A 23,904-nucleotide genomic window follows, 5' to 3' on the forward strand; every position below is an offset into this window, starting at 1 on the left:
CCGTTTTGTTTTGGATACAAACGTGTGATTGGCCTACTTTTAGTTATTGACCAGGGAAGCAACCCCAAAAACATGGAAAACGAACGTCTCCAAGAGCCAAAGGAGACACTTCCACTAACCATTATCCCCCATCAGCCAACTGCCGTTCGCCACACTATTTATACTTGCAAGTTGGATTAAAAAGTGAAGCTCCAATATATTTTAATTGTCTAAATACATATATATTTCGATTTGGAGTCAAACCACAAAGCGTGTCCTTACATATGAGGTTAAATCCATCCGCTTTTTTCACCGGTGTGATTCTTATTAGAAAAGGCCACATATTCACATAGGAAACTATGTAAATAGTTGACACATTTTTTTTCCCCCAGTTGTTCTTGCTTTTCATTTCATTTATTCGTTATGCGCCCGGTGTAAAGGGAGCTCTACACTAAACGTCCAGAGCCATACTCCCAACAGAGGGGACGCCCTGCCCCATGAGGCTGCATAGAGAGAGAATCTCACTTCTGTGATACGATGTGAAACAAGATGGAGGGTTGTGGGATGTGGAATGATTCTTCAGGTGTTAGTTTGCTTTGATATTCAATTCAATATATTTGTGGTTGTTACTGCTTTCTGAAGTATACTGATGTGCACTCATTTTCTTTCTGTTTTTGCTTCCTCAGACATGATAAATGGTACCCTGACACAACCAGATCGCTAAGCAAATGCGTAACAGTGTGTTTATTTTTTCATTGGCTCAAAAACAAAGAAGCAGTAGCCTGACTGCTATGTTCAAGGCAGTATGTTTGTATGTTCATTGTTTAATTGCACTATAAGCTTTTATTTTGTTTCGTCTTAATCAGTATATGCCAATGTTGTTATCAATAAAAAAACATTTGCACAAGGCAAGCCGATGCACTTCTCCATGGTGATAAGAGCATTAAAATGAGAACAATTAATGGGACGAAGAAATCAAGGGATATTTAGCATAGAAAAAAGAATTGCGATTAATCGCGATTAATCGTAAGTGACATTAATGTGATTAATCACGATTCAATATTTTAATCGCTTGACAGCACTAAAGCTGTAGGGTCAACATTGAAAATTCAGTAGATTCATGTGTAATGTTATTCATGGCACCTGAAAAAATTGGTGTATGATGTCAAAACATTTGAATAAACATAGTATATATGCGCTTCGAAAGTCCTCCTGCTATTGACGGTATTCATTTATATGACGCCATAAAAGAACAAATTAGCTAAGCATCGAACGACCCTCATTATTTATGTAAATAATGAGGGTCGTTCGATGCTTAGCTCATTTGTTCTTTTGTGACATAAGCAAGTAACAAAGGCTGTAAGTAAATGACTATTCATATAATTATGATTCCTGTTCTAATAGATAGGCCTAGTTGTGGTGTTCTGTAGGTCAGTAGTCTTTAGTGTGACAGTGGAACGACTCTGTAATTAAGGCCCTTAATTGTCTTAAAATGTTGATGGGATGTTGACGGCGAAGGGAACGGCTTTATTTGAAATAATATGGACATTTGACACGTGTTATTATTTGATGTGTAAGGTTTACAAAGTTGGGCATATTTATGTATCATCCGATTATTTTAATTGTATTTCAAAATGTATTAGGCCTATAACTATTGAAATTAGGCAAGATATTTCTTAATTGCAAAGAACATTGATCTGGCATTATGAGTAGGCCTATGTGTATCATCATTTCTTTTTTAAATTGTTATTTTAAACTCCACATTTAGGTGGCGACAGGGATACATGCATTATGCCTATAAAAAGGTAGGAAAAGGTTCTTGACCACGGATGAAATGCGCCTCATCTTTCTGCGGGACCTCGATCCTCTGTCGGCAAGATCTTTAGCTCCACCTGGTGGCAGTTTCCTCCCCTAGGGAGCATTGACCAGTCAAGTCAACTTTTTTTTCATTATTGTTCCCTGGTCGACAGGTGCGCGTTTGTCCTGGCTGTAGCGTAGGTCATCATCAGAAGGCTCAAACGAAGCATTGTTTTCAAGCTGGGAACAAAGGCTTAGGTTGGGAGAGTATCATAGTTTCCAGATACTCATTGTGTATTGGTAGACTGTATGATGAGACTAACTGGTATAGGCTACTGGTGGGAGGTGAACCACTGCAGCTGGAAGGTGAAGGACAAGGCGGATGATACGTTTAGGGGGTTTTATTTTTCTTTGCCACGACATACAAAACTAGATGGCAATCAACTACTGAAATATTTTCTAAATAACGCACATCTTGCGGCAGCCCAACGGTCTAACGAGCAGTTGAATAACCATAGACCTCTGAAAAATAAGTCCCGCCTCCGAGGCTCCCGGTTCCCTCTGTCAAATGTCTATGGGAAGTAAATAACATGGCGTTTTTGAATGACCGTACATAACAAACTCTTTAGGTGGCGAAAAAGTAAAACCTGCGTCACGAACACTGCGTTGAACTAGGCATACACACTTTATCCATCTAGTTTCGACTGGGTTTTTGGTTTGTCTGTCCGGTTAAAGTAGCCTAGTAAACGACTATTAGGCCTTGGATACTTTAGTGCTTTTAAATGTCCTCGCGAATTAAATCGTGTCTCGTGATAAGTTTATGAATACGAAATGATGGCCTTTAAACAAAACCTCTTTGAGATATTTGAAAGGAATTTCCCCGTCCGGAAACCAACCTGGTGCGTCAGGTGTGCACGATACACGTCATGGTAAAGACAACAATCGAAACCAAAAAATAAAATGCAAAATAAAGGAAGTATTCTCTGAAATCGAAAGCAGATTCATGTTTGTCGATATTGTATCTTAAGGAAGCCACATAGCCCGTGCTGACTGCAAACGATGGAAGGTAAGCTGTCATAAACTACCCTTGAACTTTATTTTATCATTTTGGTGTAGGCCTACACTATTGAAATTCCAGAGGTATTGTAGGCCTATAGGCCTACTGTAGTGGTCGGTATATAGCCTACTGTGCTATTGCAAAGAAACATTACTAAGTCTGGACTGATTTCAGATTCAGTGTCCTTTCACTGTAGATTCGTTTCACTCCTGTAGCCTATTCTACGTTCAACCCTTCACTGTCGGTGATCGCATGATGAATTAACTCACTTTCCAACGGTTCCTTAACACTGCGCATTTTTTTTATCTTAACATGTTTCTGCTTGTGTGGGCTTTATTAATAAGACTCAGTGGGCGCCCCTTTCTGGTAGACCTAGCTTTTCAATGTGTCGTCTTTGGACAAAAGCAATAGGCTAAGATACGAAATACTTCTACGGGTTGTCAGGATGGAAATTAGATCAATAACTGCGGGATAGTCCTACCCGGAGAGGCTGAATTGCATTATTGTGACGATAATGGTGCTCTTATTATGAACAGGTTGGTCTGCATCAGGTGTGCACACACAAATTACTGTAAAGTTAGTGCATAAAAGAAAGACGAATAAGTAATTTAATTATCTATCTATCTATCTATTCTGCGCTATACAACTGTATATTCGGGAGTTGTCTACGTGTTAATGTGTGACGACGAAAATATGGCGGTCTTCATGTGAACTCGTTGCAGGCCATTGTAACTGATTGATACCAAACCTGCAAAACAAGTTTGAGGTTAAAATGCATCTGCGTCAGGTACGCCTCCAATGTTTACTGTAAACTATGGAAGGTAAGCCGAGTTTTTTTTTAAACTACATTTGTACTTTTTAACATTTTGATGTAGACTATTACTGTATGATATGTTATGCACATTGGTTGTAAATGTATTGGTGTCTAAAGCATCAGTGTCAAGTGTTTAGTAGTAGGGCCTACTGTTGTGGTCGATCCATTCTATTGTAACATTACTGAATGACTTCTTCTGGAGTTCTCAGTAGCGGTTCCTGGCCGAGCAAACGATCTCGGGGCCCTGGTCCTTCCTCATCAGCCAGGAATAAAGACAGAGCCATGGTGATGAGCAGTGCAGAAATTAAAAGAAAACTCGATCAAGAAAACCATACCTTTCAGTCATGGGAAGCAGAGTATCTGTTCATAGAGTTAAAAGGCCATCATTGAATGATGATGTATGTGAGCCCTCTTTATCTTGAAAGTTGCCCATCCCTGCTCTATATATTATCAAAATCTAAACCCCAAAAATGCATACGAACCTTACACTTCTATATATAGATATAACACAATAACGAGAAACTACTTATTTTTATGGAAAGTTTAGCTAATATAGCATATTTTGAGATACACAATCTTTGTAATGGCGAAAAAAACGTGGTTGGGTTTTCCTATAACCCCAAGATCCCAAGTTTCTTGTCCTTTTGTCACACGGAGAAAGCTGGCGATGGCATTGTTTGACGCGCAGTTTGTGTCCAAAAAAGAGTAAGAGTTTGACTGTCCAAGGCCGTCATTTATTGTAAATAAAATATAACAAATTAAGGATGCAAAGCAGTCTCTATATCAAGTTGCACAGTTCACAAACAGACGGTCAATAACTGTATCTGCTTGCCAGCCTTCTCCTCGTCATGCACTTCCGTGGCCTATTTAAAGGGGGCACCATCAGCACCTGTCGCAGGTGTGCACTCACCACAGGTGGGAAAGAAGGAGAAATTAGTGAGTCAATCAAAACATAAAAGACTTAAATGCGGCTCCTACACTCTTAGTGATGAGATAAGTTGTGGGGACAAGGTGGTATGACAAATGGTTTGATATTTACAGAGGTTAAGAAGAGTTTAATCAATGGCTCCTAAATTCTGAGGTCAATAATTCGGAACAATGTGTTGAACACCTTGCTTCAACTATCGTGTTTGCACGCCGTCATTCTTACATTGCCTTTTTGTTTTTTGATTTGACTGGAATCCAGTGATTCATTATCGAATGCAACCTCCCACTTGGAATGATTTTGTGCACTGTTTTCATCGAAATCCTTTTTCATATCCTAGCACTTGGGGACGACAAGACGGTAGTAAAGCCAAAGAAACAAACGAGAGGTAAGTGCTTTACTGAGTGCTGCTGTGTTCCTTGGCTCATTGGTGTTGATGCTAGTGTGACAGGATAGCTTTTATAGTTTGGTTACCCTCACCTTAACCCCTCACACCCATTTCTAAAGAGGTAATATAAAAAATAATGTTGAGTGGTACATCATCAGAAGGTGGAACTTGACCTGCCTGATTGGGTTTTGTGTGTCTTTTTTAGGAGACAATAAAACCCTCTCCGCAGGTCGGGATCTGTCTGGTAAGCTGCTCCAGGATGTTGCAAAATCTCTGGGACGGAAGTGGGAGCAGGCGGCCCTCTGCCTGGGGCTGAAGAAGAGAGATCTGGACGAGATCAAGAAAGACAACAAAGATGAATTCATGCAGAGACGGAACATGTTGCGGCTGTGGAAGGACCGAAGACCAGGAAAGGCCACAGCACAGGACCTGCTGAGAGGTCTGGAAGGCCTGGAGGACCTACCTGACGAGACTCAACGGTTATTGAAAGGTAACGTACTTCACCCACACACAGTGAACGTCTTTCATGCATGAGCATTGATCTATGAAACTCTGGCTAATGAGTGGACTTTTGTTGAGCTTTGTGTCGGATGAGTTTGGTTACATGGTTGTAAAGTGGCACGAAATCAGCCTTACCTGGTAATATTTACATAAAAATATATAAATATACACAAATAAAAATAGCTTTCTCCATCATCTAGATTCTATAGTGTAGCACCTAAAGATGTTATCCTTTTAATGAGGCTAACACTGAATACAAATCCAATTTTTATTTTTATTCAGGTAAGAGTCGTGGTTCTTCTGGTTCTTCTCTCACGCTACATACCTCCAGGCTTCTCCAAACCTCCGTCTCACCCCCTTCTTGTTTTGTCTTTTTGCCAGAAGCCAGTGCTGAGATTGATGAAGATGATAAAGATGATGAAGGTGAGCAGTGTCACTCTTCCATTGAGCTTTGAGTCTCAATGACGAGGTGATCTGACAACAGAAGTATTTCACTGGGGGTTAAAGAAATATATCCAGGTTCACTGAACCGGGAATGCTGCCTGCCAGAGTATCATGAGGCCAACTGTTATTGGAGCGCTTAATGTACACATTACCCTTACACTGGACATGCTGTCGGTTTTTCGTGTTCCAATCGGATAGTAGGATAACCAGGCAAGTTTAATCAATCATAACATCCCCCTTCTCTTCAGGAGAGCAGAGCCAAGGACGAAAGAGCAGTCACTCAGGTGGGCCATGGAAGATGTTAAACGTTGTGTTGGATCGAGCCAAAATATTCATATTAATAAAAGCTACTTTTGTTGACCAGTATCATTGAATTGCTAAGTTGAAACAAGGATCATCATTTTCCCATATAGAGAACAAGATATTGGTTTAATGTTTGTGTACAGCCTGCAATTATTATTTTTTAACTAATGGAAGCCGAAAAGTGTGAAGATACAAGCAAGTCATGAGAGGGTTCCTCAAAACCCTTTTGCATAGGCTAAAAAACAATACAAAACCAATCACTGCCGATTAACAAACAGTGACTCCATGAAACTATTAGTTAAACACTAATTATGTGCTGTTGCAGATTTACTACCAAAAATGGAAAGCAGTAGCTCAGGTATGTTTGTATTTTGAAATAAGCCATAAGTTGAGCTTTCAACTAAACTCCCCGTGATTGGTTGAGGAGGTGCTTTTAGACATTTCAGAGTTTGATTGATCCCCCTTTCACAGGGACGAGTCTCACAGAAGACACGGCAAGCATGCCCGTGGTGGACAGCTATGAAGAGGAGGACTGTTCTGATTCTGGTAAGAGTCGTGGTTCTTCTGGTTCTTCACTCTCGCTACATACCTCGAGTCTCTCCCTGCCTCCTTCTGGCTTTCTCTTCTTGTTATGTATTTTTGCCACATGACAGTGCTGAGATTGAACAAGATGATGAAGAGGATGAAGGTGAGCAGTGTCACTCTTCCATTGAGCTTTGAGTCTCAATGACGAGGTGATCTGAAAACAGAAGTATTTCACTGGGGGTTAAAGAAACATTCCCGGTTCTCTGAACCAGGAATGCTGCCTGCCAGTGTATCATGAGGCCAACTGTTATTGGAGTGCTTAATGTCCACATTACCCTTACACTGGACATGCTGTCGGTTTTTCGTGTTCCAATCGGATAGTAGGATAACCAGGCAAGTTTAATAAGCCATAACTTCCCCCTTCTCTTCAGGAGAGCAGAGCCAAGGACGAAAGAGTAGTAAGTCAGGTGAGCCATGGAAGATGTTTAAAGGAGACATATTATGGAGTTTTCCAAACAAGTAAACATAGTATTTTAACCTTATTTTTTACATTGTTTTTGTATTATGAATAGTTTAATATTTCCTGGTATACCTGAACCATACTTACAAATTGGTGGAAGTGGATTTCCAATGGTCAATTAGGCTACAGATCTTGTTATAACGATAATTGAATAAAAGCTACATGTTAAATAATTGTATATTTATATATATATATATATATATAATCTATACTTTAATATTAAATTAATTCAATATTAAACCAATGCATTTCAATCGGGAGATTTCTTTCGACTTCAGAAGGGGGGAGGGCTGCGCAGTGCACGCCCTAGCATCATCTTGTAATAACGATAATTGAATGAAAGCTAGTCCTACATGTCTAATACTATAACTAAATCATTTTATATTAAAAAAAATACACCGGCCTATATAATCTATATTTTAATATTAAATTAATTCAATATTAAACCAATGCATTTCGATTGGGGGATTGTTTTAGACTTCAGAAGGGCTGCGCAGTGCACGCTCTCGCCCCCATATCGTTCTATTTCCCACAGTTTAGACTTGTAATTAATAAGTTTCTTTTGTATTCAACGTGACTCCTTTCATTTTTTTTATCACCATCTGGTGGCTGGTAGGCCTAGGCTATAACGTCACTCTGAGAGATGTGAGAGATAATTCATTAAGTTATCATGTGTGAGAGGTCATTCTTCCTCCTGAGTGTGTAGGGTGTGTTTTGACAACACAGTCTCACTCCGAGAACGTATACGACTGTTGGCAAGGGCACTTTAGCGTCGCTAGCTGACGGGAAAAGTACCCTTCGGCGTCGTCTGCAGACGGAGATATGGCAAACAATGTTATTCCATACCCGGCGATGTTTGACGTTCAGAGCGGGTGCCCCAGCAGCCACACCTGTAGGCCTACTAACCCGACTACGGCTCTACGACGCTGTGAGCATCTTTCCTATTGGATCGTTTTAAGGATATTTATTTATTTATTTGTTGTCTAAGCTACGGAGACCACCAGACTTCCTCGAAGCAACGAGAATGGTCTATTAAATTCAAGATGGGTGTGCGTGAATAGGGATATAGTTCCATACCGTCAATATGAACTTCATTCAGGATGGTCAATGGTCATGATACAGATCTTGTTATAACGATAATTGAATAAAAGCTATGGTCTACTTATAATATTATAACTAAATCATTGTATATTTCTCTCTGTGTGTGTGTGTGTGTGTGTGTGTGTGTGTGTGTGTGTGTGTGTGTGTGTGTGTGTGTGTGTGTGTGTGTGTGTGTGTGTGTGTGTGTGTGTGTGTGTGTGTGTGTGTGTGTGTGTGTGTGTGTGTGGAGAATGCCCCACATATTCTTATTTTACAGGACAACTAAAACAATGGCTCCAATCAGAAGTGTGACCACGAGCTGGACTGGACACTAATAGAACATTAAAGCATTTTTATATCCTGTCTGCATCTGGTATCTTTATGATTGTGTAATGTATTGTGTATGTTTACATATATGTTTACCATTTCGTTTGATGTGTCTTTCAGGACTTCGATCTAAACCTGTTAAGAAGTCGTCACACAGTAGCGGACCGGGGAGCCGTCCTGCTGAGCTGTCCTCGTCCCTGCACCTCAAAAAGCCGGCTAGTGACGGGACGCTGGGTGAGTTGAAGTCTCTTAGTTCTAGGAGTAATACGTCTACCTGCATAACCCTCAAGATCAGGGATGGACAACTGGCGGCCTTTAAAAAAAGGTTTCATTTTTTAAACACAACTTACTTAATTTAGCGAGTCATTGTAATTATGCTGTTCCCTGATAGAGGATGATTCCTATGCAAACAATCTTGGGGCCCATGTTAAAAATGCATTTGAGCATGGAAAATAGGTACTTAATGTATGTCGGTTCAATAAACATGCAGACATATATACATATATACACATATTTTGTTCTTATTGAGAATTATTTTGTAGCTTCTCTCATATCCGACTAGTTGAGGTACGCGTTCATGTGGCCCTCTGATGGTGATGCTGAAAATTGTTGGCCCTCTTTATCTTGAAAGTTGGCCATCCCTGCTCTATATCATCACAATCTTACCCCAAAAATTGCATACGAACCTAACACTTAATATAGCACAATACCGACCACCTATTTTTATGGAAAGTTAACCTAAGATAGCATATACTAAGTCTATCAAACAAACATCTTATTGATGATATATCCTATGGTTAAGAAGACTTTAATCAATGTCTCCTAAATTTTGTGCATGATTTTCATCTAAGGACTGACGATCCTTTTTCATATCCTAGCACTTGGGGACGACAAGACGGTAGTGAAGCCAAAGAAACAAACGAGAGGTAAGTGCTTTACTGAGTGCTGCTGTGTTCCTTGGCTCATTGGTGTTGAGGCTAGTGACAGGTTACCTATAAGAATTTGGTAACCCCTCACACCCATTTCTAAAGTGGTCAATCTAAATCTATATTTTTGTTGAGTGGTACATCGTCAGAAGTTGGAACTTGACCTGACTGTGTGTGGATTGATTTTTCTTTTTTTTTCAGCCAGAAATAATGAAACCTGCTCTGCAGGTCAGGATCTGTCTGATGAGCAGCTCCGGGATGTTGCAAAAACGCTGGGACAGAAGTGGGAGCAGGCAGCCCTCTACCTGGGGCTGAAGAACAAAGATCTGGACGACATCAAGAAAGAAAAGAGAGAATTCATGCAGATACGGAACATGTTGCGGCTGTGGAAGGACCGAAGACCAGGAAAGGCCAAAGCACAGGACCTGCTGAGAGGTCTGGAAGGCCTGGAGGACCTACCGGTCGAGACTCGTCTGTTATTGAAAGGTAACGTACTTCACCCACACACAGTGATCGTCTTTCATGCATGAGCATTGATCTATGAAACTCTGGCTAATGAGTGGACTTTTGTTGAGCTTGGTGAGCAGTGTCACTCTTCCATTGACCTTTGAGTCTCAATGACGACGTGATCTGAACAAAAAATTTCACTGGGTGTTAAAAAATATATCCTGGTTCACTGAACCAGGAATGCTGCCTGCCAGTGTATCATGAGGCCAGCTGTTATTGGAGGACTTCATGTACACATTACTCTTACACTTAATCGGATAGTAAGATAACCAGGCAAGTTTAATAAGCCATAACTTCCCCCTTCTCTTCAGGAGAGCAGAGCCAAGGACGAAAGAGTAGTAAGTCAGGTGAGCCATGGAAGATTAAAGGTTTAAAGGTGTCATATTATGGAGTTTTCCAAACAAATAAACCTATTGTTTGAGTTCCAGAAAACATGTTTATGAAGCTGTTTGCTGGAAATAGCTTTTAGGAAAAAAAAAAATTGCCCACCACTATTCCCCTCTGTTTCAGTCCCTTCAGAATGCGCTGTTTCTGGTGTCTTTAGCTTTAATGCAAATGAGCTGCTGCCCATTGACCAATGAGCTGTCAGACTGAACCACAGCATGGAGGAGAAGGGATTGTTAGGAGCTCTATATCTATATAATATAATATAATAATAATAATATTATATATGGGTATTTAATTTATATAATATTATATCTAACATCACAGACAAAAGCTATGTGTGCCTCGGATGATATTATGAATCATAAAGACTGCGTCTGACGTCTCTGGTACTTCCACAACAAGTGAACTTTGGCCTTGACTCTCCGAAGTCCAAGAACCGCGACGTGGAGGAAAAAGGGATTGCACTCCGGGAGCTGAGCTGCCAGGCTGCCGCCGAGCTCCCCGCACCGAAGCTGCGTGACTGCCGCAGAAGCCTGGGCGGCACCGCCGGAGCTGCTTGACTGGGCGGCAGTTTGGCCGCCGTCAAAGCCGTCCGGCCGCCGTCTGGCTGCTCTGGCGGGTGTCCTCCAGGAGCGGAAAAGTCTGGCGGGGTTAGCTCGGCGGCAGTCCAGCAGCTCAGCTCCGGGAGTACAATCCCTTTCTCCTCCATGTCTCCCCCTCCGGACTGCCACCGAAGCTCGGCGGCAGTCCGGCAGAGAAAGGGATTGCACTCCCGGAGCTGAGCTGCCGCCGAGTTCCCCCCGCCGGAGCTGCTCGTCCGCTGGTCCACAAAATCTTAGCTATGCTCTGATTGGAGGGGAGTGGGGAAGTGGGAGGTACTATTCAACTGTGCTCCTTTCCTACGTAGGAGGGGGCGCCGAAACTGACTCGCTCGTTTGGTAACTGTAGGCGGGGTACTTTCAGAAATGCATATCTCACTCAGAAAAATCATGCAAAGACTTTTTTCAAAGTTTGTATGCGTGTGGGAGCACCAGAGACCCAAAACATCCCAAATCCCAGGAAAAGTGTTGTTTTCATAATATGTCCCCTTTAAATGATTTAAACGTGTTGAATCGAGCGAAAACATTAATATGAATAAAAGCTACTGTTGTTGACCAGTAATCAACGTATTGTTAAGTTGAAACAACTTCAAGGATTATAATTTTCCCATGTAGCCAAAATTATATTGGTTTAATGTTTGTGTACAGCCTGCAATTAAAAAATTAGAACTAATGGAAGCCGAAAAGTGTAATGTTTTTCTCTCTTCTTGTTATGTCTTTTTGCCAGACGCCAGTGCTGAGATTGCTGAAGATGATGAAGGTGAGCAGTGTCACTCTTCCATTGAGCTTTGAGTCTCAATGACGAGGTGAACAGAATTATATCACTGGGGGTTAAAGAAACATTCCCGGTTCAGTGAACCGGGAATGCTGCCTGCCAGTGTGAGGCCATCTGTTAGGGCTTAATGTACACATTACTCTCACACTGGACATGCTGTCGGTTTTGTTACTGACAGTAATTATTTATCCTGACAGAGGAAATGCACGTCAAGTCACAACGTGAAAAATTCAAAGCAGCTCAGCAGGTTAATTTCAACCAAATACATTTCTTTCCATTACATTTACATAAATTACCTTAAAGTTAAGATAATAAGTTGTGTAGCTCATTATCGTTGTTTGCTTCTGAACATTTACAGAGCCCTGAGTATGTGAAGGTTACCCCAACGGAGATTTCAAAGCAGAGCTCCAAGTGAGTGACATTCGGTCCTGACATCAGTCCCATGGGGTTATCAGAATTATATGTTCCCAACTGTGTGTGTGTGTGTGTGTGTGTGTGTGTGTCCTCGCTCTCTCACATTAGTCCCATCATTCCCAGCAGTCGTCCGGTGCAGCACGAAGGGGCTGTGCTCGTTTACAAGGAGCTGAAGAGACAATGCCGAACGGACCACATCTTCCGCGTGTTTTTGTCCTTGAACACCATCCCTGAGACCGAGGTGACGAAACAAAATGGACCACCGAGTCAGTAATGGAACAAGACTCCCTGTGTGTTGATAAACCGAGTCATGGATAGACGGACAGACTACAATAACTAGGCTTTGCTAAATTGAGCTAAGCTGTGATAGACTAAGCTGGGGCAAACTAGGCTAAAGGCCTCTGCGCTAAATTGGACTGGGCTAGGCTAGACTGCAATAGGCTAGGCTAGATAACTCAGTTTAACGTCTTCTTTCACGAGTGTCCACGTCTTTCTGTTTCTGGGATCTTCGATCTTGACAATAACTCAAGTCTCCCATATTAATACCCCCCTCTTCCTCTTCCTCTCTGCCATTGGTTCCTGTACATCCTGGTCCTGTGTCTGCAGGCTGTTAAAGAACAGCTGCTAAAAACTGGTAAGGAATGGATCGAGATTGACAAATCACCCCGCTGTTTGCTGGAAGAGAAGGTCTACCACCTCACAAGCGAGCCAGAAGGGCAAATTGAACACAAGGTATGTGTTGTGCCCCCATTTATCCCCATTTATGTACCTAATCCTGTAATGAAAATGTTTTGTGCAGTTCATGAAGGGAAAGTTTATTGAAAAATAACTAACACTGTGTGTGTGTGTGTTTGTGTGTGTCTGTGTGTGTGTTTGTAGAATCAAAAATTCACCACTGCAGTTTTAGCATGTAGGGGCTATTTTGTAGCACGCTTCAGTGAGAGTCCTCCTTTCATATTGTTTCTCATGGACTCTGACTCTGATGAACCTTTGTGGTCTGCAACAATCCGAGAAGGTAACCGATGGACACAATTAGTATGGTTTTAGTGGATTGCATTGTAAGACTCTGATGATCCTTTCTATGGCAAATTCTAGAGGATTGGAAAGGCAAGAATGGTTCTCATTTGAAGATGAACCAGGTGGCCAACAACAGAGGGAGAGGTACACTTTTCTTTGATGCTGTGTTCTTTGGATCATTGTTGGTGTTCCAATCGGATAGTAGGATTATTAGGCACGTTTAATCAGCCACAACATCCCCCTTCTCTTCAGGAGAGCAGAGCCAAGGACAAAAGAGCAGTCACTCAGGTGAGCCATGGAAGGTGTTTAAACTATTAAACGTTGTGGTGGATTGATCCAAAACATTCATGTTTATAAAAGCTACTGATGTTGACCAGGAATCAATGTTTTGTTAAGTTGAAACGAGGATATAATTTTCCCATGTAGCCAAAATGATATTGGTTTAATGTTTGCGTACAGCCTGCAATTAAGGAAGCCGAAAATTGTAAAGATACCAGCAAGTCCCGAGAGGGTTCCTCCAAACCCTTTTGTAGGTCTCTGTATTGCGTTTGGACCAAAGCTCATCTACATATTAAAGTGATAGATTCGATTAGTGTTGGGATTATTCTCAACACTAAAATGATGATGATGGTCTATCTGCACGAATGAAACACACGTCACAGAAATGTAGAGAAAATATTCTAACCTATAAAGAATGCTGTTAGCCTTAAAGAGCCCATGCCATTAAAATCACATTTTTCCTATTGTTTGTTAAATAACATAGGTCTGAATAAGTTTGTGAGCTGTGGTAAGTTTGAAATCTATGCAGTTTGTCTGCTGAATGCAATAGGCAATGAAAGGAAAAAGGCAGAAGAAATGAGCCGATCTGGATAAGGTGACACTGTGACGTAGCGTTGTCAAACTATTATTCATGGCCCTGCCCACTTGGTTGGTTCGTAACCACCCACAAGAATTCTGAAGGAGTCGTGATTGAGCTAGTGCTAAATGCTAATACGTGTACGGTAGTTGCTTAGTTCGTAGTAACAGGCTAGTTACAGAATTTTGAATGCAATGGCAGAACGACATCGAAGTACATGAACTGCGACATGCTGCCTGCCGCCGGTTGCCGCGAGGCACCACCGCCGCGAAGCACCACCGCCCGGCAGCGGGCAGCCGGGCGGTGGTGCCTCGCGCCGGCAGCAGGCAGCGCGCGGTTCTGTCTACTATAGATTGATGTGGAAGTGGAAGAACCAGAGACGTCGGAGAACCCGACGAAGTCCTTTGTGATTCATTATATCGTCTGGACGTGCACACAGCTTTTGGCTGTGATAATATGTATTATTTGATATAGATATCTATGTATTATATGATATTATTTAGATGTAGAGCTCCAGGACTGTAACGCAAGTGTTGTACACTTCCTTGTTATTTGGATAACCGTTCTGCTGTTGGTGTGATGGCGCATAACACGTCGGACTCTCGTCTCTGGTATTTCTACAACGAGACTCGTAGTGGGGGTTATCTCAGCCATGGTTGAGAATGAATTGGGGGAAAGGAACTTTGGCTTTGACTCCCTGAAGTAGGCATGAACCACGACATGGAGGAGAAAGGGATTGTTGACCGCGGTCGTCTCCCGCCGGAGCCTCGCTGCCGATGGACCTCCGCTTCAGGAGGCGGTGATTAGCGCTGACCGCTGCCGAGGCGGCGGGAAGCAGGGCTCAAGCGGGATACATTCGCGGCCAACAATCCCCTATCTCCTATCATAAATACGGCTTCATTGCGGCCGGTGATTCAGACGCCACAAACCCCCTCTGCATAATATGTGGTGACAAGCTCGCAAATGAGTCAATGAATCCTTCAAAACTGCTTCGCCACCTGGGGACACAGCACCCGGCATTAAAAGTCAAGCCGTGGCCTTTTTTTAAAGAAGAAAAAAAGTTAAAATGAAGCACATAAGCAATTACTGAAGGTTCCCACATCAACAAATGCACATGCACTGAGACTGAGAGCTTCATACTTATGCCGCGTTTCCGCTGCAGGGTGCGGAACGGATCGGTTCGCAAAGGTGCGGTAGGGAGGGGGCGGTATAGCCCAGCTCAGTTCCGAGGTTGCGTTTCCACCGCCGACAGTACCCTTTAAGGTAGGCCGGATGTCGATCGCCGCGGCAGCTACGTAAACATCGTAAACAACGTCTTCCTCCCCAAGAATGCAGACGAACGTCTCCACCTCCTTGTTCGCTCAAGCAAGCGTTTTACGCGACATGTTAATTGTAAAGAATAATACCTCGAGGCTACTGTTTGTTTGTTTTTATCCCCACGTCGCCCGGAAGTGATGATTCTGTCGACCAATCAACGGAGGGGGTGTGTAGCTAGAATTTCCCGGGACCCTTTCAGGCGTCTCGTCTCGTTTTCAGGACCCCAACGGAGGAGTCCTGAAAACGAGGCCAAAACGGGTAAGGCTAAGTCCGGGTCACGCCCACTTTTGGCGGTGGAAACGCAACCCGTACCGCACCTTTGCGAACCGATCCGTTCCGCACCCTGCAGTGGAAACGCGCCATTAAAGGTGCCATGGCATGAAAATCTTGTTTTATGAGATTTTCTAACATAAATATGAGTTCCCCTAGCTAGCCTGCCCATGGTCCCCAAGTGGCTAAAACTTGCGTTCGGTGTAAAACGAATACTAGATGTTCTGCTCGCCTTTGAAAAAAACGGAGGCTCAAGCGCGCTGATTTGGAATGTGGTTTCCTATGTCATCACAATGCAGTAAGCTCCTCCCCTTACTCTGCCTGGCCCGCCCAGAGACTTGGCCCGCCAATGAGACACGACCGTGCGAGCGCCACATGTGTGTGTGTGTGTGTGTGTGTGTGTGTGTGAATACACACACTGTAACGCAAGTGTTTCTTGTCGGTTCTTTGACGTCTCTTCTATTTCCACAACGAGACTGTAGTGGGCGCACACAGCTTTGGCTGTGATAATAGGTATTATATGATATAGATATCTATGTATTATTTACATGGTATTATTTAGATATAGAGCTCCACGACTGTAACGCAAGTGTTGTACACTTCCTTGTTATTTGGATAACCGTTCTGCTTTTGGTGTTATGGCGCATAACACGTCGGACTCTCGTCTCTGGTATTTCTACAACGAGACTCGTAGTGGGGGTTATCTCAGCCATGGTTGAGAATGAATTGGGGGAAAGGAACTTTGGCTTTGACTCCCTCAAAAACATGAACCACGACATGGAGGAGAAAGGGATTGTTGGCCGCGAATGTCTCCCGCTTGAGCCCTGCTTCCCGCTGCCGAGGGACCACCGCCTCGGCGCACAATCGCTTTCTCCTCCTTGTCGCGGTTCAGTCTACTTCACATTGATGTGGACGTGGAAGAACCAGGAACGTCTGAGAACCCAACGGTCGTTAGAGATTCATAAAGTTTGTACGGCACTAATCGCTATCATTGCTAACATGCTTTCTAGTTAAATACAAATGTGAAGTCTTCAGTCACCATATTGTGAGAGAGAAAATAATTATTTGGACATACTTTTAAAATAAGAACGAGGAGCTTGACTTACCTCGTGGTCACCTCCAAGAAAAATAAATATGGCGTCCTCGTCTTGCTGAGAAAATGTTAGGAGAGGCGTGGTCTCATGACACTGAGTGTTGAGTCCCAACACTGCCTGATGACACTGACTCTCTTAATTATACCATTATGGAGTACATAATTGACTCCATAATGGTTAAACCAACTATTTACAGTGTAATTTCAACTCTGAATTTTGACACTTTGACCATGGGCGTCATTTTGGTTTGAAATGTGCTGGGGACAGAGACGCATTCGGAAGTACATTTTCAGAAGTTCTGGGTACAATGAGGTTGCACTCTTTTTTCTCTCTTGAGTGCCGGTAATGAAAGGTTCTGAAACACGGCATACCCATGTAGCTAATACTAAGGAATAAAATGTATACAAAATCTGTCTGGCACGCTTTATGAAGAAAACGTTTCCAAAAAGCATCGGACATATGACCCACTATGTTCTGCACCATGTATCCAATGTTGACAACATGACATGGTATGGCTAAGCTAACAACATAAACAAGAGGAAATTAACTGCGTGTTTAAGTTCAGAAGGGCCAAACCTGTCGCTACACACAGCACTACAAAAGTCGTCAAGATTGAAAAATAAAAAATATATTTGTTGCACAGCTGAACGCTTTATCACATCATGAGCTGGCTGTTTTCAATTCACAACACACATTCCATCAAAACTAGCCTACATCAGGCATTCTGACCAAAACTCATGCACTCCCCCCCACAATTATTCCAGAATTCAAGCAAGGCAAGAATTAAGAGCAAAAGTCACTTTGTGTCAACAAGAGACTGACTCCACCGACTATCAATTGTAAGTTAAAACAGCCGACCACTTGAATACAAAAAACACAAAAGACCTCGCCACAGCTCCAGCAAATCGTAAGCAATAAATATCGTGTCTTACCTTTATTTATGTGGCAGTGGTCTGCAGATGCATCCCGTGGTGTAGCCTACCACATCCATTTAGTTCAACAGGTTATCGTTCTGATACTGTCCATGGTACTAGCGACCGGCTCTGGTGCTTTTTACCAATGTATTCAGGCTAAAATGACTTGATTGTCTGATGACTCATCATCCCAGCCAAAGAGTATTGGTATTATTAGTAATGGCTACTTGCCAAATCGAAAAAATAACTTCAGAAAGTGTGTATTTTTCAATGTATTTGTTATCATTTGTAGCGTTGATCAGCAGAGAAATAGTTTGCCAAAGTCGTTGACGTCGCTTTGCAACCGAATACGCTGGGGTTGATAAGTTACCGGACTGCAGAGTGATACAGATGACGTGAATCAGAGGCAAAAAAAAAACACTTTCCATGACAGCGGTCAATATGGTGGACGTGAGCATTCTGCTGCATTGAGAAGAGCCGTGTAATAAACAAAAATAATTGACAGCTGAACGTTAGGAAGGCCCATGCAAGTGAATGGAGCAGTCGACAGCATTAAGAAGAGCCGTGTAATAAGTAAGGGATAATGTATAGAATGCCGGTCATTATCGAGAAAATAATCCCCGACAGGGCGAACAGGACACCGACTCACAGCGAAGGTGTCTTGCTTCCCATTGAAGGGGCTTAATTTCGATAATGAGTGGCAAAACGAAAAAATTACTTCACATGGTGTCTTTTTACCATTTATTTGTTGCCAGCATTCGTAGTGTTGATCAGCAGAGAAATAGTCCGCCAAAGACGTTGACGTCGCTTAGCAACCGAAGACGCTGGGGTTGAAAAGTTACCGGACTACTTGAGGAGTGATACCAAAGACGTCATTAGAGGCAAAAAGTCCTTTTTTTTTTTCCATGACAGCGGTCAATTATACTTAGCAACGGTGAATTATCAAATATAATTCACCGCCGAAAGTTGAGAAGAGCACATGCAATGGAACGGAGCGTTCCACGGCATTGGGAAGACCCGTGTAATAATCCATAATAATTTAACTCGATTTTATTTATTGTTTTACAAGTGGTGGGTACAAAATTTATCTTGACGAAATCTGGTGGGGACGCGTCCCCAGCGTAATCTACGCCAATGACTTTGACAATACACTGGATAATTAACTCTACAATTTTTGCTGTGTATGACTTCCTTTGGATAGATTTACAACTTATTTTACTTTATTTTTACTATTTATTTTATAGGGAGTGTGTGTGTGTGTGTGTGTGTGTGTGTGTGTGTGTGTGTGTGTGTGTGTGTGTGTGTGTGTGTGTGTGTGTGTGTGTGTGTGTGTGTGTGTGTGTGTGTGTGTGTGTGTGTGTGTGTGTGTGTGTGTGTGTGTGTGTGTGTGTGTGTGCGCACACACACACTAACGAAAGGAAACAAAAAGTTTCAATTGAGTGACGATCCATCCCATGTCGCGTCTCGTTGCGGCGCCTTCCTTATAGCCACGAAGCAAACGTCTCTAGATGGGACTGCGCCGTTAAAGCAGCCCGTCATTGTAGCCTACCTCTCGTGGAATAAGGGATTTAAAAGAGATTATGGAGTGATTTGACTCAGAAGTGACAATCGGCAATGGCAGCGTGCGATGTTCATAACAAGTTAAACTTCTAGTCCAATAACATCCACAGCTAAGAAAGAAGGTAGGCCTAAGACAAATTGTCGGAACCTTTAATTTGCAAGGCAATTTCCGGAGTTGTTATGTAGGAATAAAAAATGTGTATGTTGTACGGTGGACTTTCTTTGAAATCGAGGCTTTCATTTTCTTTTGCAAAAAAACGTTGGTGGGATGGATGGCGGACGGATGATATGTTTGTGATGCGGTTGCGGATAAAGTAATAGCACATCCGCGCATTACTCTCTCTCACACACACAAACGCGCGCACGTCATGATCATGACGTGTTCAGTGATGAGGAAAATAAGTGTGATTCAGGACCAGACAAACACAACAGACCGGGCACGGGAAAGGGGAGAATCCAAGTCGGATAATGATCGATAGCATGAAGAAGAGGGACAGACACTTTTGCATCACCCTGGGTCTAATCTCTTCTGATTGTGTGGGTGAGTTGTAACTAGGAATGGGTTTTCTCAATAAGCCCTGCCCACTTTATTTCGACAGGGCCTAACCCAAACCAGAGCAACGGCTTCTTTATCCTTTCATCTCCTGAGGTCCAAGTTCCAACCATTAATTATTGTCGTTCGGGGACATTTGTTTAGATAACATATCCAAAGCCGATCTCCGACTAAAAACTATTTCAGTGGCTGCTATAACAAAAATAATGCATGAGTCATATTTGCTGTTCAAGTATGGCCTTTATGGCATTAGAGCAAAAAGAAGCCATTACTTTTTCAGGAGTGGCAGTAATCCAGTTCAAGCCCCGCTTAGAATGTTATGAAGAGTCTGTGCTGAGACTTGAAAAATGCCTTCTACATTGGAAGTCCATGCAACCTGTTTTGCCAATTTGCACAGAACTATGATTCACGGTTATAACAAAACAATTTCACCCAACGTTTCGGTCAGAACAAAGTTTCCACTATAGCAACAATTCACCTCCTACTTCTTCAAAAATTATAGCGGAAAATATTATATAATTATATTTGATATAAAATGTAGGTGTGCTTGAGCAGCCCTAAAAATAGTCTGAAATCGCCACTGCTCCCACTTGATGTCAACATCTTTATCAGTGTTGAAATGAGATCCATAACTGCCAAGTAGGCGGAGAGGCTGAGTGGGTGAGGCTATATTGTGTGTCCACAATCTTAATATAAACCTGTTGGTCGACAACAGGTGTGCATACACGAAGGCTACGTGGACCCACAACTATGGCAGGTAAGCCATGATTGTCATAAAACTACCTTTTTTCAAAGTTTTCGAAGTAATACGAATGATAACGTCGCCAAAGTTTTTGGGCCTTCTAAAGTGGTTGTTTTATACTGTAGTATTGAAATGGAAAATTACTAAATCCTCACCTCAAACAGAATTAACTATGTTAACTCTGTTTTGGGACCTCAGATTGCATAACAATTTACGTGGTGTTGTTGAACATGTTGCTGCTTGTGTGGGCTTTGTTAATAAAACTATCAGTAGGAAGCCTGTTTCTGGTAGAACTACATTTACAATGTTTTACCTTTGGACAAAAGTAATGGGCCTACGATACGAAATAGTGTTATTTTACACTGCTACGCGTTGTCAAAATATTTACCAGGAATGAAATTCGATCTATAGGTATAGTTTTATCTGGAGAGGCTTATTTGGGTGGCTACAGTGTGACAACAATTAGGTGGAGTAGATAAAACCTGTTGGTCTGCATGCATGAAACACATCATGAAAGAGAATATTTCTAACCAATGAAAAACAACGCAAGACAATTTTGCCGCTTTTCCACCGCACATGTAGCTCGACTCGACACGACTCGACACGGTAGCAGCACGGGTGCTTTTCCACCGCAAATAGTACCTCCTGGACGTGGGCGGGGTCGGCTGCGCGAAAGGGCCTTGACGTATTTTTGTACGCGACGCAAACAAGACCTACGCAACCCACACATGGACAGAACCCACATAACAACAATGGAGGACATCGATAACATTACTATTATTAGCTGGCATGTTGAAGAAGTTGAAGTGGAATATATGTTGGCTGCGGCGCTGCTATGGCTGTTACCAGCATGGTTGCCATGTCGCTCTCGTGACTTCGTCACACTCTCTGGCCTCAGTGGCCGGCCGTCTGCCGACGTCACCTTTTAGCATCGGCTCAGCTCGCTTGGAACCTATGGCGCGTTTCCACTGCAGGGTGCGGAACGGATCGGATCGCAAAGGTGCGGGTCGGGTCGCGTTTCCACCGCCAAAAGTGGGCGGGACCCGGACTTTGCCGTACCCGTTCCGGCCCCAGAGACGGGACTCCTCCGTTGCGGTACCCAAAACGAGACCAGACGCCTGAAAGGGTCCCGTGAAATTCTAGCTACACCCCCCCTCCGTTGATTGGTCGACAGAATCGTCACTTCCGGGTGACGCGGGGATAAAAACAAACAAACAGTAGCCTCGAGGTATTATTCTTTACAATTAACAAGTCGCGTAAAAAGCTTGCTTGGGCGAACAAGGAGGTGGAGACGTTCGTCTGCATTCATGGGAAGGAAGACGTTGTTTACGATGTTTACGTAGCTGCCGCGGCGATCGACATCCGGCCTACCACCAAAGGTACTGTGGGCAGTGGAAACGCGACCTCGGAACTGAGCTGGGCTATACCGCCCCCTCCCTACCGCACCTTTGCGATCCGATCCGTTCCGCACCCTGCAGTGGAAACGCGGCACTAGAGCGAGGCGGTAGGCCTACTAGAAAAAGCAGCCACTTCAGGTACCAGGTACCATGTTTTCGCGGTGGAAACGCAAAAAATGCGAGCTGAGTCGAGTCGAGTCGTGTCGAGCTGGTACCATGCAGTGGAAAAGCGGCAAAAGGAAGTTGGTGAGGTCAAAACAAAGCAGATTCAAATTGGTTTATAATGCATCTGAACAATGTCACGTAGCCCACGCCGACACAGAACTATGGCAGGTAAGCCGTGTTTGTCATAAAACTATCTTGGGACTTTGTAACAATTTGGTGCACCCTATTACGCTACTGTAGCCTATGATATTATATTCACATTGGTTTCATAATAATGGAGAATGATCAGTGTTAGAGTTTTTTTGTAGAGTAAATTGGTCGGGCTATACTATGCTATTGTAATGGAAAACTACAAACTGTGTAAAGTTCAGATCCACTTGTGTTCTGTAGATTCCTGATATCTTCAGGGTCTGTGTATGTCCACAACAAACACTTTAACGACCAGTCCGTGTCGACACGACGTCGGCATCGACCGTTAAAGCAAATCAACTCTTAGACATGTTGCTTTAACAAGACCAAACTCGTGTTAACACGTAAGATTTAGATTAGACACGTTAATGTCGGGTAGATAATCACACATCAAACCTCTCATTTTGACGGTTTAAAAGTCCCATGGCATGCGACTTTGTGAATGCTTTAATATAGATATTAGTGTGCCCCAAACACAGTATTTGAAGACGTTCCCGAAATTCAGCCGTTGTGCAGAATTACAGCCACTACGAGCCAGTCGCACATTGAGCTTTCCCCAAATGCGCCGTTTCGGTGTCTGTAGCTTTAATGCAAATGAGGAGGAGAGCGGAGGGTCAAGGAGGAGGGTGGGGGTGTGGCCCTGAGCAGCTTGCAGCCACGGTACCATGCGCTCTGTTTACAGTGGATGTATCGCAATGGCGAGGCGCAAACAGCCTTTAGCCGTGTTCTGTAAATATTCTAGAACACACGGGAGTCCTGGAGCACTTTATCTAAAAAATATCATATTATACATAGATATCTTGGTTTCTGGGTGAAATCTTTTGAAAGAGATGATTGGTCTCAGGGCAAAATTAAGATAGTACATTCCTTGATTGGTCCATCATCTCGATAGGTGAATCTTTACCTGCCTGTGTGTGGATTGTCCTTGTCTTTTTTCCAGGCAGCAACACTGAAACCCGCTCCGCAGGGCAGGCTCTGACCGATAAGGAGCTCCTGAAGGTGGCCGAAACGCTGGGACAGGAGTGGGAGCAGGCGGCCCTCCACCTGGGGCTGAAGACCAAAGATCTGGACGACATCAAGGCAGAACATAGACCTGTGGCCATGCAGAAGCAGAAGATGTTGGTCCTGTGGAAGCGCCGAAGACCATCAGGAGAGGCCACAGCACAGGACCTGCTGGAAGGTCTGGAAGACCTGGAGGACCTACCGGTCGAGACTCGTCAGTTATTGTCAGGTAACGTACTTCACCCAAACACACACGGGCGGACGTCATAGTGGGGGGGAAGCAGGACTGGGTACCCAGGGCCCCAATGGTGATTATAATGTCTTAACTAACTTTAAATTTGCTGAATAAAATGTTCAAGTAACTGAACTCTGTTTATAAATAAATAGTGGAGGCTCACTGTCACCCCTTATAGAAGGCGCAGAATGGTTTATTCCACCACTGCACGAGGATTCCCCAAACAGTAATGCTGAGTGACTGATTGACTGACTGCTTAAACTGGAGCACTAATTTGCTAATGATCACACTGCAGTCTGTTCGGGTGGATTACGGCTGAAGTGTT

At 43.1% G+C, this 23,904-nt stretch overlaps 2 protein-coding genes across 2 annotated transcripts in view; both read left to right on the top strand.

The window, feature by feature from the left end:
- The window catches only part of LOC132475106 (uncharacterized), a 444,510-nt gene that overhangs the window by 213,317 nt on the left and 207,289 nt on the right, over positions 1-23,904 (top strand). The window contains exons 21-35 of the mRNA XM_060076081.1: positions 6,680-6,754; positions 7,165-7,200; positions 8,781-8,894; positions 9,539-9,586; positions 9,788-10,072; positions 10,405-10,440; positions 11,807-11,839; positions 12,052-12,101; positions 12,213-12,265; positions 12,377-12,509; positions 12,875-13,000; positions 13,148-13,283; positions 13,364-13,429; positions 13,538-13,573; positions 23,283-23,573. Of these exons, the coding sequence (XP_059932064.1) occupies positions 6,680-6,754; positions 7,165-7,200; positions 8,781-8,894; positions 9,539-9,586; positions 9,788-10,072; positions 10,405-10,440; positions 11,807-11,839; positions 12,052-12,101; positions 12,213-12,265; positions 12,377-12,509; positions 12,875-13,000; positions 13,148-13,283; positions 13,364-13,429; positions 13,538-13,573; positions 23,283-23,573 (1,518 nt within the window). The remainder of the gene's footprint in view (positions 1-6,679; positions 6,755-7,164; positions 7,201-8,780; positions 8,895-9,538; positions 9,587-9,787; positions 10,073-10,404; positions 10,441-11,806; positions 11,840-12,051; positions 12,102-12,212; positions 12,266-12,376; positions 12,510-12,874; positions 13,001-13,147; positions 13,284-13,363; positions 13,430-13,537; positions 13,574-23,282; positions 23,574-23,904) is intronic.
- The window catches only part of LOC132475117 (caspase a-like), a 30,668-nt gene that overhangs the window by 811 nt on the left and 5,953 nt on the right, over positions 1-23,904 (top strand). The window lies entirely within an intron of this gene.

Source organism: Gadus macrocephalus, chromosome 16 (genome assembly GCF_031168955.1).
Source record: "Gadus macrocephalus chromosome 16, ASM3116895v1".
NCBI lineage: Eukaryota > Metazoa > Chordata > Actinopteri > Gadiformes > Gadidae > Gadus > Gadus macrocephalus.